Source organism: Acipenser ruthenus, chromosome 4 (assembly GCF_902713425.1).
Source record: "Acipenser ruthenus chromosome 4, fAciRut3.2 maternal haplotype, whole genome shotgun sequence".
Classification (NCBI taxonomy): Eukaryota; Metazoa; Chordata; class Actinopteri; order Acipenseriformes; family Acipenseridae; genus Acipenser; species Acipenser ruthenus.
Window position 1 is genome coordinate 24,564,366 of NC_081192.1, and position 14,197 is coordinate 24,578,562.

The 14,197-nt window shown below is 38.1% G+C and overlaps 1 protein-coding gene across 2 annotated transcripts; it reads left to right on the plus strand.

The window, feature by feature from the left end:
- The first annotated feature begins 1,305 nt into the window (after positions 1-1,305).
- LOC117400735 (somatomedin-B and thrombospondin type-1 domain-containing protein) lies at positions 1,306-10,119 on the plus strand. Of its 2 annotated transcripts, none has more exons than XM_034001033.2 (5): positions 1,306-1,683; positions 4,819-5,013; positions 6,050-6,128; positions 6,577-6,753; positions 9,893-10,119. In XM_034001033.2, exons 1-5 carry the CDS (start codon positions 1,458-1,460, stop codon positions 10,008-10,010), a joined length of 795 nt encoding a protein of 264 aa, XP_033856924.2. In that variant the 5' UTR covers positions 1,306-1,457; the 3' UTR covers positions 10,011-10,119. The 2 variants fall into 2 exon arrangements, with proteins under 2 accessions (XP_033856924.2, XP_033856925.2); XM_034001034.2 differs by lacking the exon at positions 9,893-10,119 and adding an exon at positions 5,364-5,446.
- The last annotated feature ends 4,078 nt before the right edge of the window (positions 10,120-14,197 follow it).

The window sequence follows — 14,197 nt, forward strand, 5'->3', positions numbered from 1 at the left end:
GTCGGGTTCAGATTTGTTTGGTCAGTTCTGGTTAGGATGGGGTTTTAAATTTAGGCCCGAATAGACCTCTACTGTGGAGTGACGACTTTCTAAGCTACATGGAAACCCGGCCAGCTAGCAACATCAGAGCTGACCCAAAGTGAAATGATATCAAAAAAGGTAGACTCACTCTATACTATGGGAAGGAATATATTTGATTAAAAGTAAAATGAACCAAGTAGACAAAAGTTGATTCCTTATATGTCATTGCTATATTTACAGGCTGTGTGGTCCAGTGGTTAAAGAAAAGGGCTGTAACCAGGAGGTCCCGGGTTCAAATCCCACCTCACTAACTCATTGTGTGACCCTGAACAAGTCACTTAACCTCCTTGTGCTCTGTCTTTCGGGTGAGACGTAGTTGTAAGTGACTCTGCAGCTGATGCATAGTTCACACACCCTAGTCTCTGTAAGTCACCTTGGATAAAGGCGTCTGCTAAATAAACAAATAATAATAATAATAATTTGGTTCACGTAAATCCTGGCATATTGTTAATAAACTACATATATGATTTTTTTTCAATGGAAATTCTTAGCTAGTTTTCTTTTATCTAGCTATATATCCCAATGTGGCACCTAAAAATAAATGTGTGTTTTGTTTGGCACCACAACAGTAAGACTGTCACTCTGAATTGAGTGATACCATGGTACCAGAGGTAGTTACCATATGAATAAGACAGTGGTTGAAGCCTGCACAGGAACACAGTGGCCTGTCAACAGCTCATCATATCAGTGCTACTTCCGAAGAATTACAAAACAGGCAAAATACCAGGTAAAGGCTTATTTGTGGCGGCTATTTACCTGGGATTCGCCTTTGAACAGATCATTACCAGGCGAAATGATAAGATGACAGAGGGGTTGATTTACATACCTTAGGCTCTTTGTTCTGGAGTCGAGCCAAATGCTCACATTCCTCTCTGCACTGTGAGAGCTTGGTGTAAAAGCAGGCTGGGCACAGCTCTCTGATCTGACTCCAGTGCAGAACAGTTAAAGACAAGTGAAAAAACTTTCAATCTTGCTCAGCGCATTCTGCAGTGGTGACTCTGTGGGTGACTGCTTCCAGAAAACATCTTGGCTCTACAGACCCAATAGGATTTGCAGCCTTTATTAGAAAAAAAAACAAAGACTGTATCTTTTCTTCACAAGGAGTATTCTGTAAACTTGTTTTACATGTCCATTAAGTATCTATGCCAAGTGGAATTTTTAGGTCACAAGGATTCAAACAGTGAGAATAACATCAGGATATACCGGTACTAAAGACTGCTTCCTTGGAGCGTACATAATAAGAACTGTGCTTTCCTTTAAAAAGCAGAAGTAATAAAAGTTTGTTTTTAAAAGGCGGAACTCGTTATTGGATTGAAATCAATACATCCTAAAGGGTTTTTTTTTTTTTTTTTTGTATTTTGATAGTTTTCATTAACATGAGTGGAATAGCTGTTAAGGGAGGCTGTCTGGTGCTGCTGGCTGCTCTCCTGTGGCTGTCCAATCTGGCTGAAGGAGGGTGCTCTGGAAAGTGCTGTAAAGGAAGAGACCCGACCTGCAGTAGCACAGACTGGAGGATGGACCGGGTCTTTGGGACCTGCTTCTGTGACGGAACCTGCAAACACACAGGGGATTGCTGCTATGATTACACACAAGAGTGTCCAGGTAAGCAATGCATCTCTCCAGCAGAATAATACAGCACTCCCTTTAATAAACTCAAGTCGATGCTGGGAGTGTTTGAAATACAGGATCCGGTTTGCAATAAATCAGAGTTATACAGCTTTATTTTAAATTGCCAGCATGTCATTTCAAATATTAACTTAGTTTTTAATTTATGTTTGTGGTGTTTTATAGGTTGGGAGGGCTCATCTGGCTCTTTTTAATTTTAATGTTTCACTGGAAGGGGAGGGAGGCAGGGATAAATAAAAATGGAGGGTTTTAATTAATGGGGTTGAGGACGGGTTAAAAGGTGTATAGTGCTTTTAAAAGCAAAAAAGGGGGAAGATGTGTGTGATTGTTTGGAATGTCAATATGTATTTGTTTACTTGTTTCACTCTTGTTTACAGGTTTTTAAATGATTGATTAAAATAACATTTCAATATGAAAAATAAAAAATAAAAAAGTGTCCAGCATTGGAAATTTCTTTAGTTTTCCTCAGCTTAAGTTAACGCTCCTAACAGCAAACGCTAACTATTAATGTTAAAATTAGCTTCCCATGTTAAACCAGTTTTTTGCATAGTTCAAACAGTAGTTAGCCTACATACTACTCATTTACAGAGACGTGGTATAAACTCACAAACCGAGTTTAGAAAAATAACCTAGTAGTACAGCAAAACACAAGTGAAAGCACACACAAGTATGATACTGTAATGTTATTTGTCATTGTACATAAACAAAGGTATTTCATTATCTGACAAACTTTCTACTTTCATTCATTATATTCAGAAAAATGAAAATGAATGTGATGAAGTCAGGATTAAGAGTACATAGGTATTTTTTTAATATGGAAAGATTACACTGATTACAATATGGAAGCTAGGGATAATAGAGATTTGTTCTAGAATTCAGTTGTGCAATGCTATGCTAGTAATATCAAGGGTTGGGCTCCAGATGTCATTGCACATGAATGTTTTCCATGAATACAAGGACCTGAGTGAAAATGACAGCGAAGTGCTATGTTACTCACTTGAGTGCCAATGAAACAGCTTTTCAGGCAGAAAGAACATTGGCAGCTATTGTGCTAGCTTGTCCATGACTTCGGCTTTCACAAAGTACAGCTTTGTTTGCTACTTTAACGGCTCAAATAATATAGCAGAACAATAACATTGAACAAAAAGACTTAGCAAATTCTAAAGATATTATTGCCCACACAATGTACATATCTTCTTTAAAAAAATGTCTTGTAATACTGGGCCTGGCTAAATGTAGTAAAAAGAACTTTTAGATCAAGTTATTAAACATTATATATATATATATATATATATATATATATATATATATATATATATATATATATATATACATAAAACCCCGTAACTGAGGGCAGAGACAGAGCTATGATAGAAGAGCTTGTTTGACCAGCCTACCGGTATTGAGAATTATATTGAGAACTTTGAAGTAATATTTAGAATTGTTTTTTACAAATTAAAAAAAAATGACCTGACAACTTCATCTCAACCTGACAAGGTTGTGTCGCCAAAAGATATCATAGTCATGGTCCAGACGCCAGAGGGGGGCACACACACACATACAGAAATAAAATTGCAAATATCAGTAAATGCACGAGTGCTGTGCCAGCTATCGAACTCAAGCAGCCTTTAGGGCTAGAAATGCTTACCAGCAGTTTTCACTAAACTAAACTGTATGCGTACAGTGCAGGGAAACTTTTCTTTTCTGTTTTCCTGCTTGCACCCTGTTCCCTTCGTGCGGCCTCTTCTCACTCTCTATTGGCTGATCTTGACATACAATTATACAAATATGCCAATTAAAGACATTCTATTATTGGCACGTTTATTATTATTATTATTATTATTAAACAGACGCCTTTATCCAAGGCGACTTACAGAGACTGGGGTGTGTGAACTATGCATCAGCTGCAGTCACTTACAACTACATGTCACCTGTAAGACAGAGCACAAGGAGGATAAGTGACTTGCTCAGGGTCACACAATGAGTCAATGGCTGAGCCAGGATTTGAACCGGGGACCTCCTGGTTACAAGCCCTTTTCTTTAACCACTGGACCACGCAGCCTCCCTTTACTTTCCAATAATGGAGACTTTCATTTCTGGGGCCCACAAAAACCCGGTGCCGGGCCTGTGTAATGACTACTATAATTTTTATAAAATAGTAATAATTATTATTATAAACAATGATGGAATATTTCTGTATAATTCTGTATAAATAAATATATAACTATTACGAAGGGGTAACACTATTAATTCAGAGACAACAGTTTTTTTATGCTGGGTTATTTTTTGTATGATAATAATAACAAGAAGAAGAAGAAGAAGGCAATGAAAATACAATACAAATTTCACTTATATGTTCGACTTTGTCTTGGTGGACTTTACTTGAAAACTGGAAGAAGCAATCGTGAGTTCACATAGACTTTTTTCTTTTCTATATACCATAGCCTTATGGTCAGCACCTCGTGGAGGCAGATATATCAGAATTAATCTGATTTCATATTTTATTTGTTTCTTATGAAAACTCTGATTGGATTTTTAACTATTGCTAAATAGTATAAAATGGACACAATACCAGACAGAGAATAAATGGATTGTCATCTTTCTGAACAGTAACAGCCTCTGCTGGCAGTAGCTGGTAATGCAGGTTATTTTGCATCAAATACACCTGTATTACTGTTTAAGAAGTAACTACACCGGTCAAAACAGTGCGGTAGGTGAAAGTTTTCCACTCATGTCTTCTTGTTCAACCTCATTCCAAAGGCTGTAATCAGACCATGTGAACCACAGCAGAGCAATCAGGATGCAGCAGTGTATCTTATATTGGAAATATTTGGAAAATAACATAAAAAAGGTAAAACAAAACAAAACAAAAAAACACTAAACAATAATAACACAATAAAAGGGGGACCAGTGATAATATCAATAATAAAGTGAATAAGGTGTAAGAAAATTCTAATCTATACACCAAAACCATTAAAAGCATATTTACATAATTGTGTACCCCTGTATGTAATAAAATGTAAACATATTGACACAAATTTTAGAAAGATGAAATCATATTTTAATGAATGACGAAATAAAATATTGTAATGCCGAGTTTTTTGATTGCAGCCCAGCCCTGCACAGTTAGCGAGTGGAGTCCATGGAGTGGCTGTGCCCTGCAATGTAAACCTGCCTACCGGGTGCGCAGACGAAGCATTGAGCAAGAGCCCAAGAATGGAGGGGATCCCTGTCCACCTCTGGAGGAGAAGGCTGGCTGCCTGGAATACGTCAACTACCAGGGGCAGTACTGTGCACAGACACATGGTAAGACTGTTGCCTGTAGTTGCACTGTTACACTCTCAATACTAACATTGACAAGCACACTCCAGCTGTGTTTCTGAATTACATTTTGTAATTCAATCAATTCAGCCTCCATCAAGGTCTCAAAGTAGATCACTATTTAGTGATAGATATAAAACCTGGAGTGTACAGGACTGAAGTTTACTGGGAAACCATAAGGGCACAGCCAAAATCAGAAAGAAAAACAAAACTTGAATATCATTTTTACTACTGTCAGCATCTTCCTATGTTCATCATTTTTAGATTGTTCCAAACCATGCCGACTCAATTCTTCAGTTATTTATCCTAACCATTGACCATTCTATTCCTTCAAGAATTTCTGCAAAGGAATGCCCATACCAAGTTCCACTCAAGAAGTGTGGGCCCCTCCACTGTATCCCTGTCCATTGGGAGTGGGGTAATAATGGATTTACTGACATGCTGTACTAAAACCCTTTGGCAGTAATTTTATACAGTCTCCCTTATAGCCAACAGATTAAATATGACTTACAATTACCACATGCCTGGGCTAGAATCAAACCCAAGAGGGTAACAGTTATATTTCCTGTTGACAGTTTTTTTAACCAGTGTACAAGCACATTCCATTTTTTTTAAATGACATACTATATAAAGGTACTACATTATACAGTCACTGTCTTAGTCAAAGTCTTTCAAATTCAAAAGTCCAAATAAAACAATAAAGGTTAAACAATGTTAAATAAAACATACCAGGCATTTAAATTAGATTGTTTATTTTATAATTTATCATTAGCATGGGTGAAAGCGGCCAATGATCATTTTAACAAACTCCTGGGGCAAAACCAATCTTTTGGGTGGGGGTCTGGGGGCCACCTAGGCCCCCTGAAGCTCTGGGGTTGTACATGCTAGTATGTTAACAAGATTCAGGCAAAAAGGTTAACAAAAGAATTACAATTTCAGTCCTAGACTGCTTTATCGACTCAAATATTTTTTTATATACTGTAAAATGTACCACTCTGTTACATACCAGTATTCTTTTCAGGGCCTGCTTTTATTACAACCTTGGAATACAATAAAGAAAGAAGAAAACGAGATCTGTCCAACAAATCAGAAGCTGCTGGGTAAAGTACCGTATCTGAATAACTTGTAGTTCTGTAATTCTGACAGCTTAAGTGCTGGCAAAACAGTTTGTTATTTATAACCTCCTTTTTTACAGTATTGTATTTTCTATCAATAATGAAACTCCAACAGACTTCACAAATACTGCATAGGTGTTAACAATCAGCTTCTATTTTTTTGGTTCCTAAGGTAAAGTAGTGTTGATCTACAAGGGACTGCAGATTTATATCTACCAATAGAAAAAAAGACAACTGTAGAGAAATTAAAGTAGGACTTTTACAACCAAACAGTATATTCTTTCCATATGGCAGGTTGCAAACCACCTCATAATTTGAGTGATTTTAACAGCATCCATTGTGACACAACAGTTATATATTTTCACCAAGAAAACCCTACTGAATCAAGTCAAGAGACACACCAGTTCCTTTAACCCTTGCATTTCTCTATCAGGTTTTGTATGGAATTTAAGCTGGAATCCCTTTCCCAGCAGTGCACCATTGAGACCCGGCCTTACGCTCAGTGGATGCAGTATCTACGAGAGGGCTATACAGTATGTGTATTTTGTCAACCACCAGCTATGAACAGTGCCAGCCACAGTTGCCAAGGAGATGGCACAGACTTTGATGGGTAATTAGTACTATGTTTCTTTTGATAAGTCCAATTGTTTAAAATGTAATAGAGAGAGGCACTGCCTTAGGCAATGGAACTCTAAAATCAAACAGAACGTTAGCACTACATCAAAGCAATATTGATCCCGAAATATTACAATAACCACTTAAAAGAATATCAGATTCATTATATTTCACCATTAGTCAATGATAATGTTTATAGCATATGTAAGTTATACGTTCATTTTATTCAAACTTTTTTTGTAAAAGAATCCCCCAAGCCACAGAACTATGGCATAAAAATGGCATAAAAACACAACAAAATATTTTCGAACCCACACAAAACATCTCATGAAAATACTTCTTTCTTTGATCAAATAACTTTGAATTGCAAATCCAGAACATTGGCAAGGAGCCTACTCTATTCATGTAGACAGATTAGCCTTTTTAGGCCACAAAGTTACGCTTTTTTCTGTTCTTCTTACTGTGCGCTCTAAATTGCAAACACTTTAAAAAATGGTTAGCTTTCTTAATTATATTTTTTAGTAGGCTAGGATTTTGTGCATTAAAAAAAAGACAACAGGTTTGGTACAGTGGTAAAATAACTACTTGAACCACAAGAAACAGTAGATATGGGTTCAATTCTCCCCTCTTTCTTTTTTATTCTATATTTTTTTATAATTAATTATAATATAATAAACACAGGCAATGCAAGATTGAATCAATTATCCAAAAATGACTCCCATTTAATCAATCAATCTTTATTTTATATAGCGCCTTTCACAATGGACCACCATCACAAAGCGCTTTACAAGATGCAGTAACAAGAAAATGCATAATACTTTAAATACAGAGAAAATGCATAATACATGAAATAGTACATTAAATACAGTGGAAAGTGCATAATACATGAAATAGTAGCAGCAACATAGCAGCTAATAGCAGATATTAGACTTAAAAAGCATGGAAAGCAAGAGAGAACAAGTGGGTCTTGAGAGTTGTTTTAAAGCGAGCAATGGTCGGAGTATCACACAACAAAGCTGGGAGAGAGTTCCATGAAGCTAAACGACCTTTTTTTTACTTGTTTTCAGCTCTTAAACAGCTGCAGTTCAAGTTACTGATAAAATGTTGCAGCTAATTTGAAATCTGGAACTGGTTAAGAGCTGAAAACAAGTAAAAAGGTATAACTAAGCAAATTATTTCTTAGCAGACGCCCTTATCCAGGGCGACTTACAATTGTTACAAGATATCACATGATTTTTACATACAATTATCCATTTATACAGTTGGGTTTTACTAGAGCAATCTAGGTAAAGTACCTTGCTCAAGGGTACAGCAGCAGTGTCCCCCACCTGGGATTGAACCCATGACCCTCCAGTCAAGAGTCCAGAGCCCTAACCACTATTCCACGCTGCTTTCCAAATTATCAGTTCAATTAATGGTAATAGTTAAGTAATTGAGAGTTTGGTTGGAATGAAAACCAGCAGCCACAGGGGGTCCCCAGGACCGAGTTTGAGAAGTCCTGTCCTATTGGGAGTGCATTTCTAAAACAATCAATCTTTATTTTATATAGCACCTTTCACAGTGGACCACCATCACAAAGCGCTTTACAAGATGCAGGAACACCACAATCCATAATACTTTAAATACATAGAAGTGCATAATACATGATATACAGTAAAAGCAATGCCTAATACAATACAGTGAAAAATGCGTAATACATGATATAGTAGCATAATACATGAAATAGTAGCAACAACACAGCAGCTGATAGCAGATATCAGGCTTAAAGAGCATGGAAAGCAAGAGAGAACAAGTGGGTCTTGAAAGTTGATTTAAAGTGAGCGACGGTGGGAGCATCATGTACCAAAGCTGGGAGAGAGTTCCAAAGAGTCGGAGCCATGAAGCTAAACGAGTATTCTCCAAGTGTGGTGTACTTTTGCTTGGGGATAACAAGCAGGCCAAGGGAGGGAAAGGGACGGACTTTGGAGATGTTTTGAATATGGTAGAAGGAAGATTTGACCATGGAGGAGATGTTGGCATCAAAGGAGAGGTTGCTGTCAAGAAGTACACCAAGGCTTCGTACTGTGGGGGAAGGCAGAAGCATACAGTTTCTGAGGTTCAGGGCAGCTATATTGAGATTCTTAAATTGAGTTTTAGATCCTACTAGAAGGAGTTCAGATTTGCTGGTGTTCAGCTGAAGAAAACTGGCAGACATCCAGGCCTCGATGTCTTGAATGCAAGTCGAGAGCCGGACCATGGCAGAAGGGCTTCCAGGGTCAAGTTTTAAGTAGGAGTGAAACATGAGGCTGTGTGACTGGATAAGGTGACCCAAGGAGAGCATGTAGATGTTGAAGAGAAGGGGCTCAAGAACAGATTCTTGGGGGAAACCACAAGTGACTGGGTTTGCGACACCACTGCATCCATAATAGACAACAGACTGGATGTCTCTGGATAGGTAAGAGGACATCCAGGAGAGACAGGTTCCAAAGATCCCAGCATATTTCTGAAGGCGGTCAAGAATGCCATGATCTGTGGTGTCAAAAGCGGCTGTTAGGTCAAGGAGGACAAGCACAGAGGAAGAACCAGCACCAGCATTGAGCAGGAGATCATTCACAATCCGGAGCAGAGCAGTTTCTTTACTGTGCTGGAACCCAGACTGTAGGGATTCAAGCAGATTGTTATCCGTGAGATGTTTCATCAGCTGACTGGCTACAGCCCTTTCGAGAGTTTTGGACAGAAAAGGGAGATTGGAGATGGGAAGGAAATTAGATAAGTCATCTGGGTCGCGGAAGGGTTTTTCTTTTTGAGTACTGGGGTAACTCGGGCAAGCTTAAGGGCAGCAGGAACCGAGCCAGAATCCAGGGACAGGTTGAGAGTGTGCATAATTGAAGGAGCTAGATCAGAAGAGACTGACAAGGTTAGTCGGCCAGGGGTCCAGGGGGCACGTGGCAGTAGTTGATTTCAACAGTAAGCCGGAGACATCAGCAATGGAGAGAGGAGAGAAGGAGAAGAGGACAGGACAGGGGGGGCAACCAGAGGAGAAATCTATCACCTCAACTGAAATTTTACGCTCCCAAGAGTGCCCTGTGACAGTGGTATGAATTACACTGGGCATTCATAAAGTACTAACACAGTTTTCTTCATCTTTGTTGCAGAAATAAAATCCTTCACTGGCAAGCGGTTGGCAACTCTCGATGCAGGGGAACATGGAAGAAAGTCCAAAGAGTGGAGCAGTGCTCTTGCCCAGTTGTACATAGTTTTGTTTTTATTTGAATATTTCTGAAACACCAACCTAAAATACATTCCTATTGTATATTGCCATACTGTATAACTGATTTACATTAAAAAAACAAATTGTATACAATACAAAATATAAGATTAATATATATATATATATATATATATATATATATATATATATATATATATATATATATATATATACTGTATATATATGTAACAAGATTGGCCTGTGAAAACACTACAGTAATGATTAATATTCATAATTGTGTTCTGACATCTTCATACCCCAAACAAAAACTCTATTCATTTTACACTGCATGTATGCAGGGTATAAAATGATACGTTGATTATCATTCAAGCAGCTTACATTTGAAACTAAATATCACATAGACAGGAATTTCTTTCTTTTTTGTGCTTTGTTGATGCTTGTGAAACACTGGCCAAGGAACCAACTAAAACTTTCAGTAAAATCCAAGTTTAAAGTTTATTTATTTTTTCTTGGAAATACTGTACTTTGGTAAATGTATATACATGTTAGTATTAGCCTAAATGAGGAAACACACTTTGTTTCTATTACCATCTCTTGGCACAATATGGGCTCCAGCTGTTGGACAAAGGACAGGCTTTATGAATAATCGGCCAACAGTCAAACACAAAGAAGACATTTTGAACAAGTTTCAGCTTGTGAAAGACTGACACTGAAACAGTGGATTATTTCAATGACCATACACATACTTTATCCCCAATATAATTACAAAAATATATGATTAAGAATTTAAAAGCACACATGATTTAATGTTAAAAAGAAGCTTTATTTTCTATGAAAATAACAAATACCTTGTGTTCAATGTATATTTACATTCCATATTTACAAGCATGTTTTTGCAAGATTGAGGAAGTAAGAGGATAATGGCTGTGTCTTTACACATTTACATTTTAGAGACAATTGTTCCATGTACCATAGCTATTAAAGTGGTTGTAACAAACAAACAAATTCCTTAATTCACAGCAGACATTTTACATAAAAAGAATGTTTGCCTTTCAGTATCTGAACAGATAAGAACGGGACACCCTAGCTCTCACCTGTCAGCTTTGTATAAGTGCTGCCTTGTACTTGGGAGTGTCTCCTGGTTGGTGCCGATTTTAAGGTACATTGTTTGCTGTCATTTATATATATTGCTGATTATACTGGAGTGCCAGCTAGATTTTCAAAGCAACCATCCTTTTACAAAAAGCTTGATAAATGCCTAGAAGAAAATGTGTCACCTGGTGGTGTTCAAACATCAGCACCTAACATGTCATCTTTCAGGTGTTGAGAAGCAGGAATCAAGCATACACATCTTTGTTCAATGCAGTTCCGCCCAGTGCGATTTTTTTTCATCGTCCTTTGATTACAACTTCAACACCTGAAGATGTCATTAAACAAGCCGTAGAACAAGCTGACCTGTTAGGTGCTGATGTTGAACATATGAGTTGCTTGTTGCACAGTAACAAGGAGGTCTGTACTGATAAACTTGGAAAAACATAATTTGTTAAACATAAAATCTGCACTACAAATGATATAAGCAAGTGGTGAAAGAACACATTACGGATATGTTGGAGAAGGGTGTAATTGAACCTTCCACCTCTGCTTGGGCTTTACCCATCATCCTTGTATTGAAGAAGGATGGCTCTCAATGTTTCTGTGTGGACTATCGGAAGTTAAATGATGCCTATCCTCTACCAACCATTGGAGAAATCTTGGAATCACTTTCTGGAACCAGAATCTTCACGATCCTTGATTTAAACAGAGGCTACTGGCAAGTGGAGATGGATCCCGATAGCAAAGATAAAACCGCTTTTGTGACACCTTTAGAGTCATGCCATTTGGTTTACAAAATGCACCAGCAACTTTTCAAAGATTAATGGAAAGAGTCCTTGGAGATCTGCGTGGGAAAATATGCTTTGTCTGTCAGGATATTAAATCTACTCCAGTATTGAACAACATTTTCAAGATATCCAGGCTGTCCTAGATAAATTGAAACTGGCTGGACTTTAAAATTTAAAGAAATGCCAGTTCTGCCAGCAGAAAATAAAATTTTTAGGTCATGTGGTAACCCAGAGAGGAGTGCAAGCCGATTCAACATTTTCCAGTACCTACAAATGTAAAGGAAGTACAACGTTTTCTCGGACTTGCTGGATGTTACCACCGATTCTTATCTAATTCCTCAAAAATTGCGGAACCTTTGAATGCATTAAAGAAGAAAGGTGCGAAATTTAACTGGACCCCTGAGTGCCAGACTGCCTTTCAAGTCCTAAAGGATTGTTTGACCTCGCCACCTGTGTTGGGCAGCAGCGTGGAGTAGTGGTTGTTAGGGCTCTGGACTCTTGACCGGAGGGTCGTGGGTTCAATCCCTGGTTGGGGACACTGCTGCTGTACCCTTGAGCAAGGTACTTTACCTAGATTGCTCCAGTAAAAACCCAACTATATAAATGGGTATGTATGTAAAAATAATGTGTAAAAAATAATGTAATTGTATGTAAAAATAATGTGATATCTTGTAACAATTGTAAGTCGCCCTGGAAAAGGGCGTCTGCTAAGAAATAAATAATAATAATAATAAAATAATAATAACCCAAACATAGGTTTACCTTTCATTGTCTACACTGATGCTAGTGCCTATGGTCTTGGTGCTGTATTGGTGCAGCGTGTTTCACCTGATTCAGAAGAAGTCCTGGCTTATGTCAGTCGAACTCTAACAACTTCTGAAAGGAATTATTATACTGTGGAATGAGAGTGTTTGGCTGTGGTGTGGGCCCTGGAAAGGTGGAGACATTATCTGGAGGGGAGATACTTCACCGTAGTTACTGACCATTCTTCTCTACTGTGGATTTAATAACAGCAATCCGAACTCTCGACTAATTCGCTGGGTGTTGCGATTACAGGAATTTAATTTTACTACATAATATCGAAATGGAAAATTAAACTGTGCTCCTGATGCATTGTCTAGAGCACCACCTCATTTTCAAGAGAGCATCCTGTTGGGAGTGCAAAATCGAAGTTCTGAGAAGAAAGAGTGTTTCGATCCATTTCCTCTGAGCGATGTAGATACCTGGAGAGCTCAGATTGAAGATCTAGAGATCCAGAAAATTTATACTGCCCTTCTTTCTGATCAGAATATAACTTCTGATGTCTCGGATAATTGAGATTATCAAAGACAAAGTATACCGGAAAGTGAAACAGCAGAATGAAGGAATTCACTATCAGGTGTATGTGCCATCGGCCGTACGAAGCAAAGTTCTGTCTGCCTTCCATGATAATCCTCTTAGTGATCATTTTGGTCAGTTTAAGACATTAAAGTGCATCCAAGAGGTGGCTTATTGGCCAAAGATGTGGAAGGATGTGATAAACTATGTCCGGAATTATACTGTATGTCAGACTTTTAAACCAGAAACTAGGCGTTTTGTCGGAAAAATTCAGCAGATTGAAGTTCATCGACCATGAGAAATGCTCGGAGTAGATATGATGGGTCCTTTCCCTCGTAGTTCTAAAGGACATACTCAATTGCTTGTGATAGTGGATTATTATTCAAGATAGGTTGAATTATTTCCTTTACGAAGAGCTACTGCAGAAGTTGTAAGCCAAATTCTAATCAAGGAAATATTTACTCGATGGGGAGCCCCTGAATATTTTCTCTCTGACCGAGGACCACAATTTATTTCTCAAGTACTACAGGAGTTAAGCAAGTAGTGCAGAAATTGATCACCGCTTACTATCCTCAAACCAAATTAACTGAGCATGTGAACCGTACATTAAAACCTATGATGGCATCCTATGTATCTGACCATCATAAGAAATGGGATCAGTATCTTAGTGAATTTCGTTTTGCCATTAATTCCGCAGTGCAAGAATCTACTGGCTTTACACCAGCTGAAGTAAACTTAGGACGTACACTTAATGAGCCACTGGAAAAAGCTTTCCAGCAACACATTAAGCCTGACCTGCCTGGTTATAAGGTACATCCCAGGGTAAGCAAACTTCATGCATCTGTTCAGAGAAATGTGACAAAGGCTCGAGAGCGACAGAAGAAAAATTATAACAAACATTGAAGAGAGGTTTGTCTCAATCTTAAAGATTGAGTTTGGGTACATAACCACCCTCAGTCTAAAGCCGCTGCGCATTACACTGCTAAGCTTGCTCCACGATGGAAGGGACCCTATCGAATCACAAAACAAGT